General features: G+C 40.9%; 6 protein-coding genes across 8 annotated transcripts in view; 1 reads left to right on the top strand and 5 right to left on the bottom strand.

Moving 5' to 3' along the window:
• Positions 1 to 7,028, top strand: part of LOC124178286 — a 9,551-nt gene extending 2,523 nt beyond the window's left edge. Inside the window, exons 3-12 of the mRNA XM_046561521.1 lie at positions 1,051 to 1,237; positions 2,792 to 2,951; positions 3,798 to 3,973; positions 4,173 to 4,268; positions 4,899 to 5,045; positions 5,400 to 5,564; positions 6,040 to 6,268; positions 6,352 to 6,435; positions 6,543 to 6,596; positions 6,720 to 7,028. Coding sequence (XP_046417477.1) covers positions 1,051 to 1,237; positions 2,792 to 2,951; positions 3,798 to 3,973; positions 4,173 to 4,268; positions 4,899 to 5,045; positions 5,400 to 5,564; positions 6,040 to 6,268; positions 6,352 to 6,435; positions 6,543 to 6,596; positions 6,720 to 7,028 — 1,607 coding nt within the window. The remainder of the gene's footprint in view (positions 1 to 1,050; positions 1,238 to 2,791; positions 2,952 to 3,797; positions 3,974 to 4,172; positions 4,269 to 4,898; positions 5,046 to 5,399; positions 5,565 to 6,039; positions 6,269 to 6,351; positions 6,436 to 6,542; positions 6,597 to 6,719) is intronic.
• On the bottom strand, positions 5,708 to 10,038 carry LOC124177510 (FAST kinase domain-containing protein 5, mitochondrial-like). 2 transcript variants are annotated; one of them, XM_046559929.1, is made up of 7 exons: positions 8,844 to 10,038; positions 8,559 to 8,741; positions 8,330 to 8,485; positions 8,032 to 8,257; positions 7,865 to 7,951; positions 7,485 to 7,781; positions 5,708 to 7,398 (listed from the first exon to the last, which is right to left on the bottom strand). In XM_046559929.1, the coding sequence occupies exons 1-7, from the start codon at positions 9,866 to 9,868 to the stop codon at positions 7,321 to 7,323; spliced, it is 2,052 nt and encodes a 683-aa protein (XP_046415885.1). In that variant the 5' UTR covers positions 9,869 to 10,038; the 3' UTR covers positions 5,708 to 7,320. The 2 variants fall into 2 exon arrangements, with proteins under 2 accessions (XP_046415885.1, XP_046415886.1); XM_046559930.1 differs by having other exon boundaries at positions 8,559 to 8,720; positions 8,844 to 10,037.
• LOC124177511 (sugar transporter ERD6-like 4) lies at positions 9,782 to 26,840 on the bottom strand. The gene is made up of 4 exons (XM_046559931.1): positions 26,656 to 26,840; positions 26,295 to 26,557; positions 24,689 to 26,182; positions 9,782 to 9,793 (listed from the first exon to the last, which is right to left on the bottom strand). The coding sequence occupies exons 1-3, from the start codon at positions 26,735 to 26,737 to the stop codon at positions 25,079 to 25,081; spliced, it is 1,449 nt and encodes a 482-aa protein (XP_046415887.1). The 5' UTR covers positions 26,738 to 26,840; the 3' UTR covers positions 9,782 to 9,793; positions 24,689 to 25,078.
• On the bottom strand, positions 11,913 to 14,775 carry LOC124177513 (facilitated trehalose transporter Tret1-like). Of its 2 annotated transcripts, none has more exons than XM_046559934.1 (3): positions 14,600 to 14,775; positions 14,259 to 14,521; positions 11,913 to 14,064 (listed from the first exon to the last, which is right to left on the bottom strand). In XM_046559934.1, the coding sequence occupies exons 1-3, from the start codon at positions 14,676 to 14,678 to the stop codon at positions 12,967 to 12,969; spliced, it is 1,440 nt and encodes a 479-aa protein (XP_046415890.1). In that variant the 5' UTR covers positions 14,679 to 14,775; the 3' UTR covers positions 11,913 to 12,966. The 2 variants fall into 2 exon arrangements, with proteins under 2 accessions (XP_046415890.1, XP_046415891.1); XM_046559935.1 differs by having other exon boundaries at positions 14,653 to 14,771.
• On the bottom strand, positions 15,580 to 17,882 carry LOC124177512 (facilitated trehalose transporter Tret1-like). The gene is made up of 3 exons (XM_046559932.1): positions 17,739 to 17,882; positions 17,331 to 17,599; positions 15,580 to 16,981 (listed from the first exon to the last, which is right to left on the bottom strand). The coding sequence occupies exons 1-3, from the start codon at positions 17,815 to 17,817 to the stop codon at positions 15,884 to 15,886; spliced, it is 1,446 nt and encodes a 481-aa protein (XP_046415888.1). The 5' UTR covers positions 17,818 to 17,882; the 3' UTR covers positions 15,580 to 15,883.
• On the bottom strand, positions 22,040 to 24,119 carry LOC124177515 (facilitated trehalose transporter Tret1-2 homolog). Its single transcript, XM_046559937.1, has 3 exons — positions 23,998 to 24,119; positions 23,643 to 23,905; positions 22,040 to 23,558 (listed from the first exon to the last, which is right to left on the bottom strand). The coding sequence occupies exons 1-3, from the start codon at positions 24,074 to 24,076 to the stop codon at positions 22,464 to 22,466; spliced, it is 1,437 nt and encodes a 478-aa protein (XP_046415893.1). The 5' UTR covers positions 24,077 to 24,119; the 3' UTR covers positions 22,040 to 22,463.

Raw genomic sequence — 26,840 nt, 5'->3', positions numbered from 1 at the left:
CGGCGGGAATTCTATCGTTGTTTGCTTTACTTCAACTTTTTCGAACCTTGTAAAATAAATTTTGTGCGACTGATTGTATTGACGGATCGAATCGCATGATTGAATTATAGAGATGAAACGATGCAATAGGATTTAGAGAACTTTGTTCTTTCGCTCGAGATAATTATCGATCTTTTATCGGTTTGCAACATTTTTATTCAAAGGTATATAAATAGAAATGATATCAGAGGTTTTAACGAGGGAGAAAATTTGGCTATTCGTTTCGTTTAACTGTATATTAACTTCTGAAAACATTATTACTGTAAATCTGTGTCACAAGTTGGTTTCATTACGCAAGTCTGCACAAAAAATATTTTACTTCAGCTTTATGGGAGGTTTTTGGTAAATATTATGACTTCCATTTCCCTCCATAACGTACAGTATTTTTGCAAAGTACAAGGTGTTTGCATAAAAAAAGGATAGCAATAGTGAAAAAAACCACCATTAAATTACAATGAAATAAAGAATATTTCTTATAAAATTAAACAAATAATTTCTTCCTGAAATGTATTCAACATTCAGTGTTCATCCTTTTTGCCTGTGAATCCTTTTCTTCTTCTCTTTGATACTTCTCCGAACACTTCTGTTTCCCTGTTTCTATGTATTCTCGAGTCTCACTCTAATACATATTAAATGAAAATAAGTAATCACTTTTGCATAGAATTTTTAGAATCAAGAATAGGATACCACGTTTCGATTTAAACGGGAGTTTCACTCTGAATAAAACTACAAACACGAGTTGAAGAAAAAACCTTAAGTGATGGAATTTTTTAAAATATTTTTCTCGGTTTCAATAAATAAAAATCTATAAAAAAAAAAACTATAAAAATATAAAAATTACTTCCACTTTCACTTGCAAGACCAGGCTCCGCAATTTATCATTAAAATCGTCAGTGAAAATCAAGTGAAAATGTTTCTCAAATTTCATTTTAAAAATGCTTTCAATTTTGTTTGTCGCGTGAAAAAATTCTTGATTTTGACTAGTTTTCAACCGCATTTTAATCCCTCAAGACGTTCTGTACGAGGGTGAAATGTGGGATGGCATGCAGCATGGTCAGGGGAGGCTCGAGTATCCGGGAAAGCAGAAGATAGACGGAGTTTGGAGTCGTGGTCAGCTTCAGAAGTGGAGATACACTTTCAGCGACGGTTTGATATACGAGGCGGAGAACTGGGCCTACTGCAAATTTCCGGATCGTCGGTGAGCCGTTAGAACGCCGATATTTCGCGAATTGAAGTTTGTTTTCCTTCTAACCAATTGATTAAGAGAAGTGGTAATTTCCTTTTATTCTCGACGCAACCGTGATGTTCAATTTTTTGACCTTAAAAGCGGTACGAAAGGGGAATATTTTTTCCTAAATATGAGATCATATTTCTCGCGAATTCAAATCCAGAAAAAGCGGGAGCAGACAATTGCCCCAATTTAAAAATCCAAATTTTCAAATAAATATTCCAGCCAGAGTTGAGTCGGAAATAAAGTCCTATACGTAACACAGGAATAAAAGTCGACTATTCCCTTGGGCGATTACTGCCCGAGCGCAATTCACCCACGGGAATAATCTCCGACTTTATTCCCTTGTTACATAATGTACTATTTCACCACGATTCTCGTAATTTTATCTTATTTCAATACTAAGTATCAGATAAAAATAAACGTTTGGAAAAACGACGTTTCGAGGAAAATAAGCAGATACAGAGTTTAACAATCACAGATCATGTTTCGAATTTTTAAGTTCAAAATCAAGATTAAACCAGGATGGTTCAAACGTGTAATCGTTGATTATTAAGAAACCTTCTTATGAATAGCCGCTACTCAAAATTAGCACAAAAATCGAGCACCAAATTCTTTGGACTAATACCTTCAAAGAAATCGAAATATCGCGAGGCATAATTTCTTGTTTTATTTCGTTCTTCGCAGCATTTGAGCAATCGCGAACCTTTCGAAAGGTCTGCAAATTGCCCCGCGACTGCATCGCAAAAATTCGTTCTTCATCGTCGTTTGGTTTAATCAACGCGTCGCTACTGACAGATTAATTATGCGGCCGAGGGGGGAGGAGGAAGTTGAATTACGAGACTTTCACGTTCCGTGCAGAGAAATTCCCCTGATTTTTGCCCTAAGAGACCTCAGGGTCGGCGCTCCTCGATCCAGGCGAAAGCACTACTACTTTCGCATTGAATATGATTTACCGATAATTATTCTACGATGTATTCCAAGATGATCAATTTCTCAGGCGAGCCATATTTTATCGCTGGCGTATTTAAATCGCTCGTGATTGTTTAAACCGAAATGCTCACATGCTGCTTTTCACAATGTACTTTTTAATTGTCGGTAAAAAAATTTCTGCAACTTGTACGAATAATATCCGTGGAGTTCTGAATTTTAAATTATGCTCGCTGTTAAAACCTTTCTTGATTCTGTGAAATTTTTCGAATCGCTAATTTCCGTCTGCTACTTTTCTCACTAAATTCTCAACAAGCCTGAGAAATTACGCTTACGATTAATATCCATGAAATTCCAGAAACTTCGTCTCGGCTAAATCGAATTTGGAATTTGATAGTTATAAATAAAGTGAACATTTACTTATACTCTCCGTTTATGTTTAGAAAGTTTATAGTCACGTAGATTCAATATCAAGAAGGAAATTACGAACTTCAAAGAGTTTTTTTTTTCTATCCGAAAAGTCTTTTGTACCAATTTACAAAATCATGTTACCATATTCAGATACATTTGACGACGGGTAAAAATTTTGCACAGATTCAATCAGTCGAAATTGAACGGCCTTAATCCGGCTGGAAGGTCCCTAAAAACGCAACATCAACCGACCAAAGTGATTCCTGCGGGCTGTTACGACACGGGCGATGGAATTTTCGATCCCTCGACCCTCTGCGTAACGAATTTCGATAGGCCTTCAAAGGTGATATTTTTCTTGGCAAAGCTGTCTGTATTACTCGGATGCAGACTATTTTAAAAAGTTCTTTATAAATTTCTTACTTTCTATTCGCGATAAGCGTTATATGATTTTTTTTTCGAAAAATCTTCTCCAAGGGGAGAAATATTCACTCAAGGAAGTCATAAATTGAATACTTTAAAATCAAATCGTAAATTAAAAAAAAATTATCTTTATATTTGAAATGCTTAGAGATCAATCGAGATAGCTGAAACTATTCTAAATCGTCGCGAATTACTTAATATCTCATGATAGGGTTGGAAATCATGAAATTCGTTGGATGTTTTGCGGTAAACGACAAATGGTTTCAATTCGTTAAGATTCTATTGATTGCCATCTTACTACGCGTTTTCATTGATGATCCAGTTCACCAATTGATTTTCATTCATTTTCGAACGTGACTAAGATACTCATGTTGATTTATTATAACTACTTGTGATTCTAACTAGTTTGGTGATTGCTGAAAATCGCTTAGAACGCTCGGATATCATCGATGATCACTCGGTACACTCGAAATTAATAAAAATCACATAGTAAGATAGAAATCACTGATCGGGATGAATGTTTGTGAATTGGAATCACCAATTCGATTTCGAAGGGAAAAGTCCCTCGATCTTGTCGCTTTATTAGAGATTATCACAAGAAAAAAACTATCAGAAGTAGATCCAAAAAATTCGTCTGATTAATTTTAAATATTTTTGCAAACATGTATAATTTTTCGAAAAAAAATCTCAACAATACCGAGTTCTAATGAACAAGAAAATTCATATACGTACGAAATAAATGCATAAAGAAACACAAAAATTAATATAGATAATCAGAATCCCAACGGCAGACGAGATCAAATGGATAATGAAATACTGTCGAAGGGGGGAATTGGAGCCGACAGGATACCAGCCTTGGCTCAATGAAAATTGGTCGTCGCAGCCTCCCGAGCTGCCGTACAGGTTGCCAATGTCGACGGATTCGCCGGAGAGTTGGTGGAAAAGGTGAGGCCGTCGGTTTGTTTACCAATAAAAAACGCAAATTTTCACGGAATTCGACCAAGTACCGGAAACGACTTTTCTCCTCGGCTAAACAGCCGTACGGAAGAAGAAGAACTTTCTATTCGATTTTATTTCTATTTATTTATTCCTGCATTAATTTATTTCTTTTCTCCCTCCCACCCCGCATTCGCTTCCCCCACAGAATTTTCACTTTCGAAAGAGATACGAGCGTCGTCCTTGACACGAGGCGACGATCTTCGAAGGAAAGTGAAGACGCCAAGACGGAATTGGGAGGAAGGTGGGTCCAACATTATATACATGCACGCATAGTAATTATTATCGAGAAGCGACAACCAAAATCTTCGTATACCTGGCTATGTTACGAGATACCTCTATACCAGTCGATAATTTAATCTAAACAATTTTATTACGACTGCGAGAAAGTATTACTAAGTGGAAAATTATGTAAAGGTATTATAACCGGTACGTATAGGACGCTGCAGGGCTGCAACGGGCCTTTGTAGCCGAAGGATTGAGGGAGAAGGAAGTCGATTGTTAGATGACAGTGAAAAACAAACAAAATTTTCATCTATTTTTCAATAACTCTGGCAAAGGATACAACGATCGAATTAATTCTATGTAATAAAAGAGTAACCTGCAGCTATCGTGAACTTTATAGACTTCGTCGATAATCGGCGAATTCGTTGGTTCACTCTTGAAGCTACACCAACTTGACTCTTTGTCAATCATTTTTTTTAAATCACGCGCCAGAAATTTCTTTGTCACACTTGCGTTTATTTTTTCACGAGTGTATATGTATATCAGGATGCTTCTTTTGAAAGCAAAAATTTCATTTTGTTCGTACCTAAAAAAATTCTCATTAATATTCAAAATCAGGTTTCCAGCCTAAAAACATTTTATCCTACAGTTCTGATCCGGCGGAATACTCTATATGCGTTTCCAAATCTCAAGGCGAATTCGAACCTCGAGCAGAGTCGGATGCAGAAAATCTGATACCCGTGTGTGGTGTCCTAGACGTCTGCGGAGGGGACCGCGACTCGGAGATGGCAGTCTTGTAAGATTCAGTGAAGTTTAAAAGTTAAATTCAAGTCTACGTGACGAATTAACGATATTGAGCCGCCATTTTCTATCGATATTCGACGTTTCCGAAACTGCCGTCGGATTTCAGAAACTCCGATCATGCATCAAGCAGCTCATATTTAATTATAAAACTAGTTTGAACCACTTATTTTGCTACAATTTGCAACGAATGTGATAAAGCAGAAGTCTAACGGCTTGCACGAAGTTCTCCATAGCTTGAGATACTTGTAATTTGCCTTTGCTTCGCCCAGAATGATCAGCTGTTCACTCGGGTCGACGCCATATTGTCAAACTTCAGACCCGAATAATTTTTCGCTCTTTATTCAAGTCGAGAAGTCGTCTGTGAACCAATGTCGTCGGGCGAATACGAAGATGAGGATCCCGATAACCTGATGATGACGGTCTGCGTTCCGCCGAAAGGAACCTACACCATTACGCGGAGGATACGATCGGCAAGCACTCTGGAGAGCTTGGTATCACGATCATCAGACTGGTGAAAAGAATGATTTTTTTTAATTGCTCAGAAGTATACCATGCTTCAGCCAGTTTTAAGAAAAAAATTTGACTTATTTTGACAGTGTGATACGAATTTCAAAAAATTCTACACAGTCTCACGTTCCTTCGTTTTTTTTTTACTTTGTGCTGAAAACCTGAAAAATTCTGAGCTTTAATTTTTCAGGCTTTTCCTCATCAAGCCGAGTGATAGATGGCATTTGGACGAATTTCAAGAGAAGATTCATATTTTTTCTCAGAATTTCACTTTGCATCGCAAATCTAAAGACTTCTGGCATTTATGCGTAATATTTTCTTTCTGATGGTACTGCGGGTTATAAAATACTAGGATAGATTTCTTTGAGAGAGATTGGAATTTGTCAAAATGCGTTCCCTGCATAGAAATTGGGATATCACAACAAAAATTTGACTAGAAATCATTGAAATTTGACACTGATGATGTTGATTTTTCCCAGGATGTCGGACGACGGTGAGGGGGCGGGAATTTACTGGGAACAGGACGAAGACAGTTTGATAAGTGATCGGGGTTCGGCGAAGGATCTCAGCTTATATCACAGCGATATCTCGCATTACGTTGAAGTTAAGCAATCGGCAGAGGGCGAAGAGGTTGAAGACTGGCGTTCTTACTCTGACGCTCTCAGGACCAGCAAGGACCTCGGCGACTTGAAATCCAAGTCGTTACGGGTGAGGAAAACAGATTCAGACTCGATTTTATGCCGAACATAGTATTATAAATATCTGGAAAGTAACCCCCTGTTCTTCTACAGAAGAAACGGAAGTTAGCTGGTTCCAGAAGGAGAACTGGAAACATAAAAATTTCTAAAAAAGTTCGGCCCAAAAAGCAGTTGCCTGTGAGTTGGCTTTTTCTCTCTTCTTTTTGATCGATGCAATCAAGATTTTTCGGGTCTTGCGCCGATTTTGTTACAATCTAATTGTCATTTTTTTTTTCTCTCAACAGAAAAAACGGCCGTGTCCCGACGTCACTAACGCGGATCAGCTTCTTCAGCGAAAGGCACGTATTATATATTTCCGGAAACTATTGCTACTGTAAAAAACATGAATCCTCCTGTATTCTGATAATTTTTTGCAATGAATTGACCAACCGATTTTTGGTATCGATAACGTTCTCCTGCAGGTTGGAGACCTGTTGTTTTCACCGGCATTAGAACCGCCCAGGTCGCCGGTTTACCTGGTTAAGAAGGTGTGCGACAGAAAAGTGTGCAAAAAACTCAAGGCCCGAATATGCAAGAAATCGACATGCGGAGCGTCCGCATCGCCAGCTAATTTACCCGCGAAAGAACGCAAGCCGCGAGTCTGCATAGGTGATAAAAAGAGTGCGTCATCGGATAAGAAGAAAATCTGTTCGCCTTCCAGACCCTTCATAATCGTGAAGGAGCGGAACAACGCGCAACGATCGAAAGTAAACTATTTCGACGTAATATAACGAGTATGTTGTTTATATTAATTATTTACGAACGAAGTTTATTAAGTGTACGTGATAGACTTTTAAACTTCTTTACATTACTTTATATTTCTCTATATATATATAGATATATATATATATATGTATGTAATATATATATATGTGTGTGTATATATATACAAATGGCGGCATCGTGCTCCCGGACAAAATTTTGAACACTCAAAGGTGTCTCGATGATGACGGAAGATGAAAAAAAGAGAAAAAAATTACCCAATAAAATTCGTACCGATACTGATGACGATGAGTGTTCAGATTAGCAGAAAACTTTGCACTGTAGGTATTTGAACTTTTGTTCGTCGTTTTTGAGCTGGCTCCAGTCCTGCCAAAATATCTGTAAAAACAACACAACATTGAAGAAACAGTTATTACACAAAATTAGTACCATTATGAGAATATCGATCTACAGTAGAAACGTACCAAAAAAGGATCGTAGCCGATATATTCAAGCTGCCTCTGCTTAGCGCAAAAATGTCCTAGTACACGGTTAGTATTTTTCGCAAGCGCATTTCGGGTGCCTATCACTACAGCTAACCATTTGGTACCATCTGCGTCGATTTTTGGAGCCCGTTTAACGCTTCCAAAAGGTATCTTTGACAACACCGAGCTGATGGGAACAGGACGCTTCTTGTCGTCCAGGCAAACGATTATGTCTGGGTGGTAGTATTGCGGCAATACGTGATCTACGTGGACCATTTTCTTCGAGCCTAGGTATTCCTTGGAACAGATGAATACAACATTCATTTTAGACAAGTTGATGACAAGAAAGGTTTGAAAACTGAGTAAAGTAAAGCATGTACCTCGCAGACTCTTATCACATCTAACATCAAGTAATCGGAAAAGTTGAGTTGCAGACCCTTAAAATTCGGCAGAGGGTCCGTCATCATCTGAAAAAATCGAAAACTTCGTACATCGACTTAAGGAACTGGAGACAATGGTTCAGGTTTTGGCTTCCGCGAGCTTTTACCATGGCGATGCTTTCCCGCGAATGCATGTCGAGTCTCGGGCCGCTATAGTCTGGCATTTCAGTCTCGACATCCAAGTCTAGAGCAAATATTTCCCGTCTTATGTTCACGTTCGATCCGTACACTTTTTCGATGTTCTTAGGATCCAACACTCTGGCTATTAAATTTTTCGGGTGTTTGTTAAGTAAGCTAAGGCTATGCAGGCACTTTGCAAGGCAGTCCGGGTACCTGTATAAAAGTTTTCAATCAGGAATTGGCGATTTTCTTTTTCGTCAAAGAGCACATGAATCGAACACACACCTCTTCATTTCAGGCTCACGTTTAGATGCGTTCAGTTCATCTATGATCGCATTAAGGATGTTCGGTTGCTTTTCGGGAACGTAGTGAAATGAGGAAAGAGCAAAAACTAACGAATTTATATCCTTCATCCTGACCTTGGACATTTCCCTATAGAATCTAAAAAAATCAAATAGTACAGGTATAGTTAGGCAATAGACTGACGTCATTGCACTGTAATTATTGCGCTCACCTCACTGTGGCGGCATTCAACAATTCTGCATAAAATAAGCTTTTAGTCGCAGCAGCCAATACAACGTGAGACAAGCAGGTCATCGAGAGTCGTGGTATCTGGGGTATCGTGCACTCCAATAATTTGCAGAGGTGCCTGAGGTCATTGTGGTGGATGCTAAAGCTGAAAAACACACGAAACAGACTAGAATTATTTTATTGGACATGAAATTTCTCGAATTTACCTGGCTCTCAAGCTCAAAAATTTACCTCTTTTATTTCACAAGTTCATCGAAAATGAACCTACCGAGTGATTTTGAGCATAGCAGCCAAACTGATGTCCTCGATGACGTCAATTTTTTGAGTCGTTTTCTTAATCATGGTTGTGAGCAGCATACGATCCCTAATCGGATTCTGGCTTTTGAAGAACCCAAGTGCAATGATGGCTAATTCGTCGACGTCCAAATTGTACACCAGGGGGTTGAGTCTGACTTGAATTTCCTTAAAGTTAACAAGTCCGCTGCGAGCTATGCCGATGTAGAACAAAAGCTGCACTAAATGGGATTGCGAAAGATCCGATACATTGTTACCGAGGTTGATTATAGCGTGTTTCATGAATCTTGACTTTCGTATCAATCTGAGCCTGTACCAGTGGTCGGAGATCAGAAGGAGCTGTGAATGAGACCAATTTTCGGCTCGAGCCATGCATTCCTGGTCAAGGACTCTGTAAAGATGTGAAAAGTTGGAATCCTGTTCGCTGCATTCTATGAACCAGAGCATGAGCGAGCGGAGGACATGGCTGAGCTGTTCATCGCTGAATATTTTGCAGTTTGTCGCCAGGGTCAGCATGATGAGCTGGTACTTTTCAGCGTATATGTTCTCGTTGTTCTGAAAGGCGTATTGAGATATTTTCCTGAAGCTCTCGACCAGCTTCGCGATACTCTCGAGCCTCCAATTCGTCCGCGTTAACTTGTCCACCTCGTCCGTAGATATGATTTGGTTTTCAAACCCCTTGGGTGGATAGACAATTGTCGCTTTGTAAGCTTTTCTCTGCTCCAGAATGCGGTGCGCATACCTGTTTTCAACGCTATCCCACTTGGCCTGCGAGTTGTCTGCGTCGCTGTCGCATCCTTCTTCGTACTCGTAAAATATTCTGATCGACGCATCGTTCGCCTTCTTCCAAGCGCTGTAGAACTGCACCTGGGGCAAATTGCAACTGGTTGTACATGCTGCTAAAATCTGTGGGCTCTTCAGATCCTGAGCTGAGTCCAATCTAACCCCAAACTGTCGCAGGAACTTTATTCCCCGATATGACAAAATGAATTTGTGCATTATGAATCCATCTAATTATGCGACCCAAACGCCGGCGTTTTCGACACTAATAGACATAGTATTTATTCACTTTATCTACATTCCCGCAGAGCACGATGCGCTTTAAATACCCGAGAGGTTATGTCCAGTTATGTCATTTCACAGCTGATATTAAACGCTGCGGTCCATGGACTTGTGTTTGCCAATCGTGTTCGAGAATAAACGCCAATACGCCAATGGCTTTCAAGTATAAATTAGAAAGCAGCCAATCGTGTGCTTCGATTACTGTTGCGGCAGCCTTCGGTAGAATTAAATTCAACCCACAGAATTCTATATTCAACCAGTGTTATCTATCGATTGGCGTCTCAGTTGTTCGAAAATATTCCGTACGGTGTCGCTAGCAGGTGGCTCAAAAAGTGCCGCAAGTCCCAAATGACGTGCGTCGATTTATGAAATGAATCAGGAAGCTCGGGGCCTCGCGAAAAGTACGGAGAAGAGTGCGTGGTGACGAATATTCACCGATTTCGATTTACAATTATTTTATCATTCATTCTCTTTCGTAGTTTATTTGTAACTGTGTTGTTTACATGGATTCTGGGAGATTGGTGAAATAGGCACGACAAGGTGGTCAAAAATCTTTGAGAATTGAAAATGTAAGTACCTTTGCAGGATTTGTGTGAAAATTGTTTTTCAGCTTCAAACGTTTAACCACTTAAGTGGCAAGGCGTCATAATGGCGTCATGAAATAATTCAATGTTTTTGGCGTATCAGTTGAATATTTACTTTTGAAAGTATGTGTTTGAATTATATTTGAGGACAAGGAATACGATTATCACCGTAAAAATTTATTTTCTCCGAGCAGTTTTGAGCCCTTGAAGTTGACGAAGTTTTAATCATTTTTCAAAATGGCGTCATAGAACAATCGTCTTCTTTTTTCGGGATGCATTTTTCTGTTGAATAACATTGGTTTGTAGTAGTTTTGAGTCCAAATATACAATTTCAATAAACGCTGGGTAATTTTTCTAATATAAAATATACGTATACTGCACTGTGAAAAAGGTCTTGTTATAATAAGTAAATATATATTTCGATGACGCTTTTCAAGAATTATTTTTTAACGTGTAATAAATATGCGTGTTGTTACAACTGCAATCGAAATTTTACAGTACTTGAGGCAAATAGAATACTAACCTCTCTCTAAAATACGTCTATTAATTATTGAAACATACTTTAAAATTGTGGGAGATAAACCAAGAATGGATTCCATTTTTATTCTTTCGCTAAAAAATTAGCACTAATTGCAAGGAATTTCACACCATTTTATCCCAAATGAAGATTTATTAAAAGTTGAAAAATCTTGTTGGAAGATTCGAAGTTCATAAACCCACCAACCGCACGTTTCAAGCACGTTCTTTACATTTTGCACGCAATTTGTAGGCCGAGCGGTTGATGTATAATAAAAGCCAGTTCGACAGTGCAACAGTAATGTTATGGAGCTGATATTACAATCTTGGGGCTTATCCGAGCTTCTTCCAACACTCAAATGTTAGTGCAGTGTGTTTTTATTCATAAATTCCTGACATGGGTATGCGAAATTATGTTTAACGTTAGGTGCATGCGATACAAGATTTATTTCCGACCACACAGGGACTTTCGGACGTTCGTCTCACCGATTCGATTCAAACACAGGGTACAATGGGTAATGTTCATGCCCCAAGAACGACGTGCGCTTTTTGATCGTTTCAGAGTGAGTTGGTTTGCAAAAAGTGACAGCGGATGTATTCGTACTACGGTAACTAGGCAACAAGTACATCACTAAATAGGATTTTCAATGAAACGGATCATTGATTAATTATTAATAAATATTCATCCGGTACCAATATTTAAGTAGTTGAACATTGTGTTCGGTTGTTCTATGTAACAGGATACTGTTTCTAACGAAATAGATGACTCATTAACTATTAACAAATCTTCATTTCACACAAAGAAGTATATACAAATGCGCGGTAAATATTTATTATACTCAATTATATAATATATACTGTATAAATATATGCAAATATACGATTTGTTAATAGTACATAAGTCCTGTTCACTGTAACAAGACTCTTCCTAGTGTGTAAAATAAATCACATTAACTCGGTAATTTTTTAAATTGCGGATTTGAACTCGAAAATAGTATATTTCAGTGTTTTTCGAAGGAAAAATGCATCCCGAATAAAAAAGATAGTTTGTTCTATGACGCCTTTTGAAAAAACGATTAAAAATTTGTCAACTTCGAGGGTTCAGAAGTGTTTGATTGCGCGGAAAAAAAATTTTTATGGTCGTAATCGGATTCGTTGACATCAAATATAATTAAAACCCATGCTTTTAAAAATAAATATCTCTCCGAGACACCAAAAACATTGAATTATTTCATAACGCCATTTCGCGATTTCTGGCACTAATGTCACGGGCGCGCTTGATGTCGTTATGACGCTTTGGCATTTAATCAAGTGGTTAATCACCGATTAAAAAATAGTAAATTTGAGATTAAGTCATATAGGGTACCGGAAACTTTTAGCAAATGGGAACTTTGAGGCAAATTTTTGACAGACAGCCAGTAAGGAGAGTAGTAATCAAAAACTGTACAACTGTTTGCAGTTAGTGAAGTAAGTTCTGTTGTGAAGATGAAAATAAGGTGCCCTCGTCGTGCTTTCGCTAATATGGAAAAATAAAGGAAAACAAAACCTTGATCTTATCGATTATTCACATATATATCAGATACAAATGATACAACTAGTGAACTAGTATTACAAAAAATTAAACCACATAGCTAGGCATTGGTTTATTCCAAGGAAATACGTGTCCTATTATGTTCTTATATTCGAAAGTCTTTCAGAGTTTTTATTACTTACTAAAACACAAGGCAAAAATGCATCTTCTCAAATAATTAAAAAAATTATAAAATTCACTGTCAGTCATAACTGCACGTGATTATCCAATCGTCGTCGCAAACAGTCTTTCACATATCAAATCTTCCAAGTGTTTTGCGTTCAGAAAAGTATTTAATTTTCATTACCTTATCAAACGTTGGTTATCGAATAAATTATTTATGAGTTTATTAGTCGACGTGTTTATCAGTCGTTGAGTTTCCTTTGAATCTCTAGAAGGGTCTTGCCTTTGGTCTCAGGGAGCAACCACGAGAGGAGGGCGGTACCGAGCCACATTGAGATCGTGAAAATAAAGAACGGTACTGAATGTCCAAAGCCCCAGGACTTGACCATTAGTAAATAATACTTGATGGAAAACATGCTTATGCTACTGCTGAATATTGTTATAATGCAGAGAGCCAGTGCCTTGATGTCAGTGGAAAATATTTCAGTGATTATGACACCGTATGCGACATTGAAACCGGTAGTTAGCACTAGGATAAAAATAAACACGGTGCAGAAAGGGATGACAGCGAATCGTTTAACGTCGATGTCCGTGTGCTCTATGAGATAAAAGTAAGTGGCGATAATCATGAGGCAAATACCGGATAATACTCCCGAGAATAAGACGAGCTGCCTGCGGCCGAATCTGGTGACCGTCCCGAATCCCAACACGTTGCAAACCAATTGAAGTACGGCGAATATCGTCGTACTTGTGGCCGGTTCAATGGGAGAGCCCATATCCTTGAATATAATATGGCCGTAGGTAATGATTTTACCCAGACCGGAGAACTGTATCATTACGGAGAATATGACTATGATGAAAAAGGCTCTTATGTTGCCGCGTATCGTGAAGAGCTGTACGAGAGCATCGCTCCACTTCTTCGGATGTACTTCGCTTCTTGTTTTCTCCGATTTCATCAAAGTCTTTCCCTTCTCGCGGAGGGTAGTTTTGATCTGCTCAAGCTCGTCCGAGACGTCCGGTTTGCCCCGAAGCTTTTCGAGCGCACCTTCGGCCTGATCCTCCTTGCCGACCATCATGAGGAAGTAGGGTGACTCGGGGATGACCCAGAAGGAAATCAGGAGGCAGATTCCCACGGCCATGCAGACGCCTGCCGTGATTCGGAACCCGAGATGTGGACCCACCGCGAACATGAAGACATTGCCCATATTGTACGTAATGCTGCCGACGGATGACAGAGGTCCGCGCAAGTGCGACGAGAGAATTTCCCCCTTGTATATTGGAACCGTGTAAAATATTACGCCCGATGCGAATCCGGCGATTATTCTTGCCGCGATCAGAACCTGCAAGGTCAAGATAGAAATAAAGAAAACTTGCGTTTCCAACGGAAAGTCCGTAAGTTGTGTTCGACGCAGCGTCTTTGGCAGATGAAAATCCGACAAAGCTTCCGCATACGCGTTCGGACGATCTTTCTGCTAAATGCCACCATATCCTCTCGGTATAATGTAAAATACATGATAATTCGAGCAATACTGACCCTGGCGTCTTCAGCGATGAGAATTAGACCCCAGCTAACGGTCATTGGGATCATGGAAAGCAGGAGGCTATTTCTTCGGCCAATCCTGTTTATGGTGAGAACGCAGAATATCGGAGAGACTGCGTTGCCGAATGACGGTGCGGCTGACAGGGTCGACACCTCCGGGACACTCAACGAGAACGGCGAATTTGCTGCCTCGAATTCGGTTAAAGTGGGCGAATTCCATCCTAGGACGCTACCGGTGCAGGCTGTGCTGATCGCGCCTGGTAATTATAACACGATTATGAGACAGCTGTGGGAGACCAATTCACTGTGGATTAGACTCGAAGATTATCACACACAGAAAAACGCGCAGAGATATTCCCACTTTTGCGAGCCCTCCGGAGAAGCGTACTTGGTCTTTTTGACATCTTTGGCCATTCCCGTATGGTCTTCGTTAATTCCAATTGCAGAGTATGAATCCCTTCAAGGCAACTCTTCGAGTCACTGTCTGCCTGTTGTTGAAGTATATATGTAGCAACAGCTTGTTTTATGCAGGTAGTATTGTGCCGCAGCTGCTGATGAGAAGTACATGTGATAAGATTGTAATGTGTAATTAGCTCTGCTCTCGAAATTTATGGCACGATCATACTGGAATTAATGGATTCCTCATATTTGAATTATAATGCATGGTTCAGGGTTCCGGGGACTTCCTAGAGGATTTTGTTTGCTTCGAATTGTGATTTCCGTATCGCAGGTGGATCTTATATTGGAAACCAAAATACGGCGCAGTGACATTTGGTTGCACAATAATGCGTTACTCCAAGTGGGCTATACCACGTTTTGAAAGATTTCTTTCGTTGTATTTTTTCGGTACATCGATTCCTGGCAGCTTCACAGCTTGCATAAAAATTGACCTGAAGCAACTTGCTGACAGCCTGCAGTTCCTGCCGTTATATTAGTTAGCCACGTTCCCACGTTCGTTCCCAAAACTTGTAGCTGCTGGTGAAATGTCCCAGCGCGATGATATGCAGGCAGATAGAAGACCATAGTTACATTTTAGGTACTTACTTTATGCACGATAGAACATCGGTTGCCTATTCGCTGCCGAAACATCGTTCGTATCACGATTACACCGAAAACTCCCGGTATAAAACTTGATAAAAAATGATAAGTCTTTATGACATCACATTTACGTTAAATAAAGACTTGGAACGAGGCGCGGGGAAGTTCAAGGCAAAAAATATTTTCATGTTTGTTATGAAAGAATCTGTAAGAAAAAATAACTCCTAATTACATTCCTGTCGACAGTGAACATTCGAATTTTAATTTCTTATCGCACACTCTTGTTATCTATTCAAAATACTCTTTACATTGTTGAAAAGCAACACACAGCCGATGTCGCCTTATCTGGAATCAACTTGTTTGAATTGCTGTAACAGGGATTCCGTTAATAGTCAACCGAACGACGAGTGACGTTTTATAATCATAAAAAATTCAAAGAAATCGATTTCTGTGAAATATTTTTTTAATTATTACTGATGACATTGACGCCAGGTTAAAGCCGACGTATGGCTTACAGTCAGAGCATAAGTTAATTTGCATAAATGGTTGTACCTCCCATGTGAACTTAAGCCTAGCGTTGATCAGGCGTTCAGGATCTTTTGGATCTCGTACAGAGTTTTGCCCTTCGTTTCGGGAAGCAAATACCCAATGCATGCCGTGCTGAGCCACGTCACTATCGCGTATATGAAGAACGGGACCGAATGTCCAAAACCCCAAGACTTGGCCATTAAGAAATAATATTTAGTAGAGACGACTCCCACCGCGCTGCCGAATATCCCGCTGATGCAGGAGGCCAGCACTTTAATATCTGATGAGAATATCTCGGATGCTATGATCCCAGGTACCATCAGTATTCCGATGTGCGCCACGAAGATGAAATTATAGATGACGAAGACCGCGAACAAAGCGAACGCGCTTACGTCGACCGTTGTATGTTCCATCAGGAAGAAATACCCGGCGACGATGGTGAGTAAAAATCCTGCCAACACGCCTGCGCCCAATATGAAGGTCCTACGTCCGGCCTTCTCCACGAAAATGGTGCCAACGACAGAAGCAATCAGCTGAAGTAAACTAAAAAATATTGTGGTTATTTGAACATCGATACCAGCGTTCATGTCCGTGAATATTACGTGGCAGTACGCCATGAGTGAACCAAATCCGCAGCAATGCGATAACAACGCGATCAACATTGTGATTATTAACGCTTTGAGGTTTCCACGAGTGGTGAAAAGTCGCTTGAGAGTGTTCAGCATCCCCGGTTCCATTTCGTTCTTTTCGGCACCATTGCTACCCAGCAGAGACTTTCCCTTTTCGCGAAGGGTGGCCTTGACCAGTTCAAGCTCGTCCGAGACGTCCGTTTTGCCCCTGAGCTTTTCGAGTGCAGATTCGGCCTGATCCGTCTTGCCGACCATCATGAGGAAGTACGGCGACTCGGGCATGAACCAGAAGGTAATCAGGAAGGTTACTGCTATGGTCATGCAGATGATTCCCGTTGTTCGAATGCCGAGGTACGGGGCCACCGCGAACATGGCGAGCACCCCAAAGTTGTATGCAGCTATAGTTATGCACATCAAGAAACCGCGCAACTCCGTCGAAAAAATTTCCCCGAAGTACACCGGATAGACGCACATCATCAAGCCCATGGAGAAACCAGCCAACACTCTTGCCGCGATGAGTACCTGCGGTATGAGAGAAATGGCGCGTGTAATCTACGTAATGGATGTAAGGATCGGAACGTTCAGCTGAACGAATATTGCAAGAACAAAATATCAATCCCGTTCAAACTTAAATAATTTGGGACTTCTGTCGGTGATTTCGAAATAAAAAAGTTTGAAACAATTTCAAGCGGAATAAGCGTCGTATTTTTAACTTCTTGCATCGAGAAAAATTTCATTTGTTACAGTAACTAGAAAAATTCAGTAAAACAGGTATCGTTAAAAAACACTGTTCGAATATTGTATCTACGTATCTCAAAAAACCGATCTTTTCTCTGCCTCCTTCTCAAAGCATAATTCAATCGAATCTCACATTTATGTGTTCAGCCCCCACAATCAGCGCCCAGCTGAGGACCAGCGGCGCTGCGGAAAGCAGGAAACTGTTCTTCCTTCCGATCCTGTCGATGAGTAAGAGGCTGAATATGGGCGCGGCCATGTGTCCCGTGGATAGCGCGGCCGCCAGCCATGATAACTGGCTAGCCGGGTTCGTGATCTGGATTCGGGAATTCGGGCTCTTGAGCTCGGTGATGGTGGGCGAACTCCATCCTTGCAGATTTCCAATGCAGGATAGTCCGATCCCACCTGCAGACAACAGTTGAGAAAATTAATATCCCTGGTTGACAATTTTGTACGCTTTCGTCAGCGCCAAACGGAATTTTCACTAGGATAGTTGGCGTTCATCGGTCAATTTCAAAACTTCCCATCAACGCGTTGCACTCACATGAAAAAGTGATGAGGTATTCCCAGGTCCGCGAGCCCTCGGGAGAAGCGTATTTTCCTCTTTCGGCGTCTTTTCCCATTTTCGACGGTCTTGTGTTTGAATCGCGGATCCAACCAGTGCTCCAGTTCGCGAAGCGTTCGCAATTTCGTTGTTGAATCAGCCGAAATGCCCGGAGTATTATCTTGAATAATTTGTTTTATCTCCGAAATTTACACAATGTGAAAGACGACCTTCTGACAAAAAATTATAACGTTTACTCGCCCGTCAAGCTTAGTGTGTTCTTAATTTTTTACATTTCATTCACTAATTAAAGCACACTGTTTACTTGCTTAGAAGCGGCGCATTAGTTTTCTGGAAGTAAAAATAGCGCTGAACGCAGCAAAACAGAAAGAAAAATAACATTCTGCGGCTTAGAGTAAAGATGATCGAACTAACGTGGATTAATCGTAACTCAATATTAGATGAAATTTGAAATTTTTGACGAAAGAAGTAGATTCAAATATTCTCAAGCCAAGTATAATGAATTCGCAACCATCCGCAGAATGAGAAAGACGCGATAAGGTCTTAAAAGTACGAATTGTAGTGCTAATTATCTACAATTACAGACTGCAAATATATCGAACGAAATATTTATATTTGTGCAGAAGTTCATTGTAATCATGTGAAAGAAAAATGCAACTCCTGTTCCTCGCTATCGCAATAATTTGTGCGCTTGTATAATGAACTACACGCATGTGTGTTTGTGTTATCTGTATGAATTAAGATTATTATTGGGTGATTTTTGTTTCCATATTTACCTTTCTGACGCGCTGCTCACTGTTGGATTTACGCCACGTGAGCGTTCACGCTACTGTTTCAATTTCGCATATTTTCTAACAAACAACTACGGTCTTAAGGGATACTTTAATTAGGCAAACATGGAAATCCCGATTCAGCAGTATTATCATGATCTCTATAGAAAACAGAGAGACAATCTTGTTTCCGTTTTAAGCTGATAAACAAAAATCGGGTCTCTCAAGAATACGATAAATATTATTCGAACGGGTTCGCCAATTTCTGTAGTCACCTATTTTGTAGGCAACGAAAATCGCTTCGACCAGATTCCGTATGGATGTCTGGAGCCAAAGGAATAATGAAAAATTTACTTCGTATCTCTGTCTCTGATTTTTGGGTATAAACGAAGTACGAGTCCCTTTGGGAGGTGCGGGATGCCGTCCTTTGAAATTTGTTTGGTAACCACGCTGATAACGAAGCTGTTCAACGGCCATCCTTGCCACCCTTGCATACATATACCTACGTACATAGGCATCGAGAAGCAGATATAGATCGCGGGTCTTTCGTCGTTCCCGAACTTCTCTCCATGGAGCTGACCCAGTTTGTTCGGTTAAACTCCCCGTATTCTTACCGCATAAAGTTGCTCACTCACAGGTTACTTGGCGACAAATAGGAATTACGTGTAATTGTCTTAGTTCAACGTTAGTTTCACCAAACGGTACGAGTTCCTTTCGTTAACCGAATTTATTCCTTTACCGCCCGAACAAACCCTGCACATGCGAAGTTCGAACATCACTCTTGCCCTAATTTTTCGCTCTCTTCAAGATCTTCCGGCTGCTGCAGCAAATGTTTCTCTTGTCTTATGGGCGTAATGGTTTTTACCATACTCAAGCTAAACAGGGAACGGTCACGGAATGGCACAGAGCGGTTTCAACAAAGAGATTCTGACATATTATAGGCAAGAATAAAGAGACCCGCGTTTGGACGATTTACTGAACAGCCATTTGTTTGCGAGAAGAAATAAAATTGGAAACTTGTTTTCGATATATTTCGAAAAATGTTCTATTTTTCTGAGAGTCTTCTCAAAACGTGCTGGTAATTTCTTTCAACTTCTTAATGTTATCTTCATATTTTACACCCAATGTAGGTACCATAGATATTTAAGGAACAAACTATAATATCTGCTTGTCCTATAGGATACAAGCATTTGTATTCGTAGTGATTGCAACAACACAACGGGCATAAAATAATAATCATCGACTGAAGATGCAATCTTGTCGGCAAAATGTCCTAATCGATATTGTGCAAATTTATCTGTACAGAAATAATTTTGCATTTTCATTTCGAACAACGTCAAGTTTTCAATATTTTTTTTCCTCAGCAAGAAATGTCCATTCGGTGAAACGTTGGAACGCGGGTCTCTTTATTTGCGCCCGAGAGTGTTTAAAAATTTTATTTACAGAAATCAGCTCGTTCCATTGCGTAACCTCTCCTCGTTAGCAACAATGTCTGGAAACAATTGTCGAGCCTGTTCTAATATCTCATGCGATGGTACGACTGTTATGGACAGAATCGATGATTATCGATAGAGTTTCCCTGAAATAAATATGCGAATAAATTTTTGAAATTTTCTAACAACGTTGAATGGAAATAGAACGAACGACTCACTCATTTTTAGTGCGCGAAAATTTATTCTATATAAATTATAGTTATTCAAAATTGGCTGCGATTCAAGAGTACATGTAGACACGTGTCTTGAATAGTCTACAGGTTAAGAAAATTTCACGATTTGTCTTTATATAACGGCAAAATAATATTTAATATTACCAGCGTTTCACGGATTATCCGCTACTTGAGCAAAGCTCAGTTTTGCACGCTTTATACCGCTCGTTCAAAATTAGGTATTTTATTCGAACACATCCCTGTTTGATTTTCCTTTGAACAATCTACAATCGCGTTCTGGTACTGATTCGTGTAACATGCATTCTCCGTCGGCGTCTTTCCCACGCAGGAACGTGCAGCATGAATATGGCGAAGAATTGGACGGTGCTGCAGGTGAATCGGCTGCGTGCAATTAGAGTCAAATTACTCAATCCGATGGTAATCCGTTGATTTATGAGCACGGATGTTGTACCTGCCTCATAGAGTTCTGGTGGCGGTATGCTTCGCGATCACGCCAACCACGGGCATAAATATCTCGCGGATCGTACATCGCTACATTCAGCACCGTGCTTCCCGTGTGTTATCATTTCTTACGGACTGCGAACACGCCACACGGTGCAGGAGAATTTGAAAACGGAATTTTTACTCTCAGCCTTGGGTATACATCGCGGACATATTTCATACGGTCTTATTTAGTGTCGTTCTAGGATGTGTCAAACGACGGTCCAACAGCTGGCACCAATTAATCTTCAACGATCGGTTGACCGCTCGTCTTCTACGCCATTTTGGTCACGTTATCGCACGAGAACATAACGAAAGATAGAAATTCAAAGTAGCGAATACCCCGAAACATCCAAAATGCTTATTTGTGTAAAGGAGGAGTATGTCGTTCGAGGCAGTTGCAGCGTGGGGACAAAAGTGACCCCGAAGTTGCGGCCGGAGCCGCGGTTTGAGATTGAGTAGGAGATTAATTCGCGATATAAAGTGAGATAAGTGGTCCGTGTCGGGGTCTGCAGATCGTAAGTACCACGGGGGCGATATCTAGGATCGCAAAACTAATTTCAGCCTCTAATGGTTCTGCCAATAGCAATTTCTGCAAGACTGAATAGCGTTTCTCAGCTGTTAAGTCGGGAAACTTTTATACTATACGCTCTAGCCGAGTTTGCGCTCGACGGATTTAGAGCTTCGCGGGCCTATTCCGTTGATGCATTTATTTCAGGGCAATAAATGGGGAAAATTTTTGCTCCCTCTGCTTTCTTCGCACTGTACTTTTCGCCTCTTTTTTAACAGACTTCGGCCGCGCTCCGTGTATAAAGAACAACCCGGAAATGGCGAGGCGAGCTATAAAAGTAGCACAGGGCCGTCGGAACGCTTAGCGTTCTGTTTTACGGCGTCACGTTTCGCCGAGTTATGGGTTAACTAGCTTGGGAAGCCCGGAGCACTCGAAACTATATATCCCTGCTCGCTGTTTTGATCGAGAGGTTTCTAGTGGGCTGAGGTTTTCGGTGAAAACGATGCTTGCTTCCCGTTCCATGCTCGAGATAGCACTCATCCTCCAGCAATATCTCCGCCATCTCCAACCGCTGTTCCGAACTTCGACCTTTCTCTCCGCTCTGCGGATTTCGCCGCGCGCCTACACAGCGGAAGACCGAATACCTCGAAAATAACGCAAAGCGATGTCGCACTCTATGGGAATTCACAGCGTGCTTTCAGACCGCACGAACCTATGGCTCGTGGTTAACATCGACGATGAATTTTGAAATTCCTTTCGCTATTTCAGCTGTCATAGCAGATGAGCGAGTCGAGGGAAGGGAGGAAACAGGAGAGATACTTGGAAGAGGACTCAGGTATTAAGAAAATAAAAATAGTGAGGCAAATAGGCTTCAAGTTTATTGAAAGTAAAAACCAAGTCAACTCGCAAGGAGAGTGACATGTCTCTCGATCATGGATTTTGCTTAAACTTCCAGGGCTGTTTCCTTGACCTGAGATATAGAGCTTGCACTGATGTGTAATTTCATCTGTTATTAGGCCTCTTTTCACTCCGGTCACAATTGCTTGTATTAACAATTTGACGAATGGAATGGCGTAGTTCTGTTTCAAATATTAATTCACATTGCCCGTCGATGTCGTTTCAATCATAGGATATCATACATTCCAGCGTGAACGAATATATTATTTCAGATCGATCGTGAATTTCGTATAATTACGAACTCCGAGGTACAGCTGATACATTGTAAAGCGAGGAAACCTGCTTCGGTCACTGTTATTTGTTGTCATTCATCGGGTGAATTAAGCGTTCAGTTTCTTTTGGATTTCTAAGAAAGTCTTGCCTCTCGTTTCGGGAAGCAGACGCACAAGAGGTATTAAGCAGATGATTGTCATCAACGCGTAAATGAAAAATGGCACTGACTGACCCAGATCCAAAGTCTTATAAATGAACATGTAGGCTTTGAGAGAAATAAATGCCATCATTCCACCTAACATGGCGTACAAGCAGGAGGCGAGTGATTTGACGTCAGTGGCGAATATCTCGGATATTATGATCCCGGGAACAGTGATGGCACTGACGTTCACAGCCATCACGTAGATGAAGACAGTGCCGAACGGGATTATATAGTATGGCTTCATGTCCAGTCCCATGTGATCCAAGAGAAAAAAGTAACCGGCGATTACAAGAAGAGAAAATGAGCTTATTGCGGCTGAGATAAAGAGTATTGGCCTGCGCCCGATCCTATTGACGATGGCTATAGTTACGATGCCGCTGATTACTTGAATAACACCAAACAATGTTACGCTATTTTTCACATCCATCTTAGAACCCATGTCCGTGAAAATATAGTTACAGTAGTTTATTAACCCCGAAATTCCAGAGAAGTGCGCCATTATCGACAATGTCATCGAAATACCGAACGCCTTGATATTCCCACGAATTGTGAAAAGTTGCCGAAACGCATTCAATTTTTTCGAAGAAACACTTTTCTCACGTACGTTTGTTTCTCGCAAAGTCTTTCCCTTATGCTCGATCGTGGCTTTGATCAGTGCAATCTCATCCGTCACGTCCGTTTTCCCGCGAAGTTTTTCGAGGGCTGCTTCAGCTGCCTCAATCTTGCCAACTTTGACGAGAAAGTACGGGGACTCCGGGGCAAACCAGAAACTAACCAAGAAGGCTATAGTCAAAATAAGGCCGATCAATGCCGAGATTTGAATTCCAAAGTGTGGTCCGGTTGCGAGAATGAAGAGCATCCCAACGTTGTACATGACTATTGTGATGGTGCCCTGCGTGCCGCGTAAATGTTTCGATAAAACTTCACCGGTGTACATGGGAACCACGCACATCGATAGACCCACCCCGAATCCACTCATTATCCTTGCCACAATTAAGACCTGGCGCACAAGAATTACTATTTATTATTAGCTCGTGACTAAAATAGATTGCCACGTTATTGACAGTGGACTGGAAATACTCACCGTAATATTTTTGGCCAGTAGAATCACCATCCAGCTCACGGCTAGTGGAATCGCAGAAATTAGTATACCAGTTTTACTGCCGATACTGCCGAATATGAATATGCCGAATGGAGGTGCTATTGATTGACCTATCGCCACTGATGCCCCCAAAGTGGATTCCTGTTCATCTGTCATTTGGAATGTCGAATTTCGAGCCCTGAGTTCCACCACGCTGGGCGCATTCCATCCCATCATTTGGCCAAAGACGAAAGCCAACGTCGCAACTGCAAGAAAGGTATACATAGAGTGGTTGAGTACATGTTTATAAATTGGTTTCTGACGTAATGTGGAACAAAAATGAATGAATGCTACTCACTGAAAGCACAAATGATGTATTCCCAGATGTGCGAGCCCTCTGGAGAGGCGTACTTTCCTTTCTCGGAATCCTTGCCCATCGTGTGTTGTCGTTAGCAATATTCTGAGATGAAGTAAATTTTTTGAAGACCTAACCAATTACTATTGCGTCCCTCACCTCAGTCGGCAGGAGTATTCCATTGTGGTTATTACGTAGTGGTGATAAGATCAAGTTGTGTATTTTGGAATTTACTAAGAATTTATGGGATGGCACCTGTGGATGTACGTGGCACTCCTTAGATCTTGCGTTTCATCCATTAATTCGTAATGTATACATCACCGGTGAATGACGTAGTATTCTTATTGTTTGGAAATGAAACTTATGTGAACAAGCCTACGGAATTACTTTCATTGCACCACCGAGTGCTAGCCACATAGCGCCTTCTAATCTAGTTGTCGATCAGAAAATGAAATCAGTATCATTACGAGGACGTGATCAGTAAATCCAGCATATTTTGATCAATAAAATCGTATATTATAGGTTTCTAGGACCATCACGTGTACTTTATTCTGTGTCATACATGTGTGATTTGCACAGCGTGCTCATATCACGGCCTTGGGAGAGAATGACAAAGGGAAAAATGTGAATATGTTTTTTAAATCATGAATGTTCTTATTTTTTTTTTTTGCACACAAATTTTATATGTATGTACAGGACTTTTACGCTCGTGCTATTATCTCATTTATACGTATTTCGGACTAACTTGTGGAAACAGAACATGACTCTTCACTATCGATGATGACGGTGCTTTATTTCTGATGTTATCAGCGTAGGCACGTGTCTCTTTGTTATTTGTTACGCTGATCCTTCATTTCACACAGCGTCAGAGCGTACGAATGGTTTACATTCTTGCGGTTCAACGATCAAACACTAGTGCAAGATGTTCAACCAGAAATTCAGCAATTAATCACGGTATAGTTTCACTCAGCAAGTTCACTTACAGTCTTATAATCTTATAATAACACGATAACTTACAAACAATTTCAACTTTGAACGATCGGGAGCACCAGCTTCATATCTATGACTCATTCATGATTATTTGTTATTTGTTAAGTATTCTCTGTATCTCCAAGAAAGTCTTGCCTTTCGTTTCGGGTAGCAACATCATGATGGCCATCGTGCTGAACCAAGTAGTGATGGTAAAGACAAAGAAAGGCACAGAGTTGCCTAATCCCCAGATTTCCGAAGTCTGTTTGTAAAACATCATCGCAGCGGAACCGAGTAGGCCGCCCATCGAGATGGTTATGTTGCTCACCAGCGTTTTAACTTCAGAAGCAATTGTCTCGCTCATGAGGATCGTCTGCAGTGGTACCAGACCGATGCTCAACACGATTATGTTGACGTACATCGCGCAAACGGCCAAAGTTGAGTACGGAGAGGAGTCTATTCCAGTGTATTCCATCAGGAAATAGTACACAGTGATGATCATGAGGCAAGCGCCGCTTAAAACCCCTGAAATACCGATCAGAGGCCTGCGCCCGACTCTGTCTATCACGAAGGCCGTGAAGACATTGGAAACGAGTTGACACGCACTGAGAATGATCGTCGACGTATAGGAGGAAATCTTAGAGTGCATCGCATCGAATAGAAACGTGCAAAATATCATGATAACGATGTAACCACCGAACTCCATCCATATCATAACCAACAAGTTGATAAAAAATGCTTTTCGGTTACCAGGTACAGTGACGATTTGCTTTATTTGCTCGAAGATGCCAAATGTCTTTGGTGCCCTTGGCTCGTTGCCCTTATTCAGCTTCTTCGCACCTTTGTCCATATCGGTGACGGTATTCTTTATCAGATCCAGTTCCTCTGTCACGTCCGATTTACCGCGAAGCTTTTCCAGAACGACCTCGGCTTCCGCGATCCTGCCAACCCTTGCAAGAAAGTACGGAGACTCGGGGATGAACAGGATACACATCGCGGCCAAGGTGATCAAGGTCAGGGATATATAAGCTACCATTCGTACGGACAGGTACGGTACCACAACGAAGGTGAATAGTATGCCAGCGTTCATCGTCACACTGCAGACCATTCCTATTGCTCCGCGAATTTTCACTGAAGCTACTTCCCCGAGGTACATCGGTGCGATGCCCAGAATCATGCCCATCGCGAAACCACTGATGAATCTCGCCACGATTAGAATCTGCAATGGTAGTGGAATGATTTACATCTCGAGTTTCTCTCGTCATCGAAATTCCTATACTATAAGGGCCCAATTGCGACAGAGTACAGAGGCAGGTGAAAAGATGTCTCACATTAACGGTTTGAGCGATTGCAATCAACCCCCAGTTGATGCTCGTTACTGCGATGGTAATTAGAAGAGACTTTTTCTTGCCAAGCTTGTCAGTGATCAGTACGGTGAGTGTAGGAGCAAACATGTAACCGAAACCCATTGCGGCTGATATATTAGATACGTCCGAACCATTGATGGTTATTGGAGAGCCCGGTTTCTGAAGCATGTTTAGGGTCGGTGCATTCCATCCTGGCACAAATCCAATGGCAAAAAATAACATGGCGCCTATTGACAGAGAATATCACATTTATAATAAGTTGACGGATATGTCTTCGGACAGGTTAAATTCGGGTCAATGCGGATTCTTCTTATACGTGACCTACAAGATGCGGTTGAGAAGTACTCCCAGATTGGTGACCCCTCAGGAGTTGAGTATCTCCCTCTGTCCGAGTCCCTGCTCATCATGGAAATTAGCGTGATATTGGTTTGGTTCGGCGCAAGGTCTCGGATTTTCCTCGTTCAAGAAACTATTTGACACTCGTTGACGATATTCTGTTATTATATACGC

The sequence above is a fragment of the Neodiprion fabricii genome, chromosome 3, assembly GCF_021155785.1.
Source record: "Neodiprion fabricii isolate iyNeoFabr1 chromosome 3, iyNeoFabr1.1, whole genome shotgun sequence".
NCBI classification, from domain to species: Eukaryota; Metazoa; Arthropoda; class Insecta; order Hymenoptera; family Diprionidae; genus Neodiprion; species Neodiprion fabricii.
Note: the sequence above shows the minus strand (reverse complement) of the source record. Positions and strands in the feature narration are given on the sequence as shown.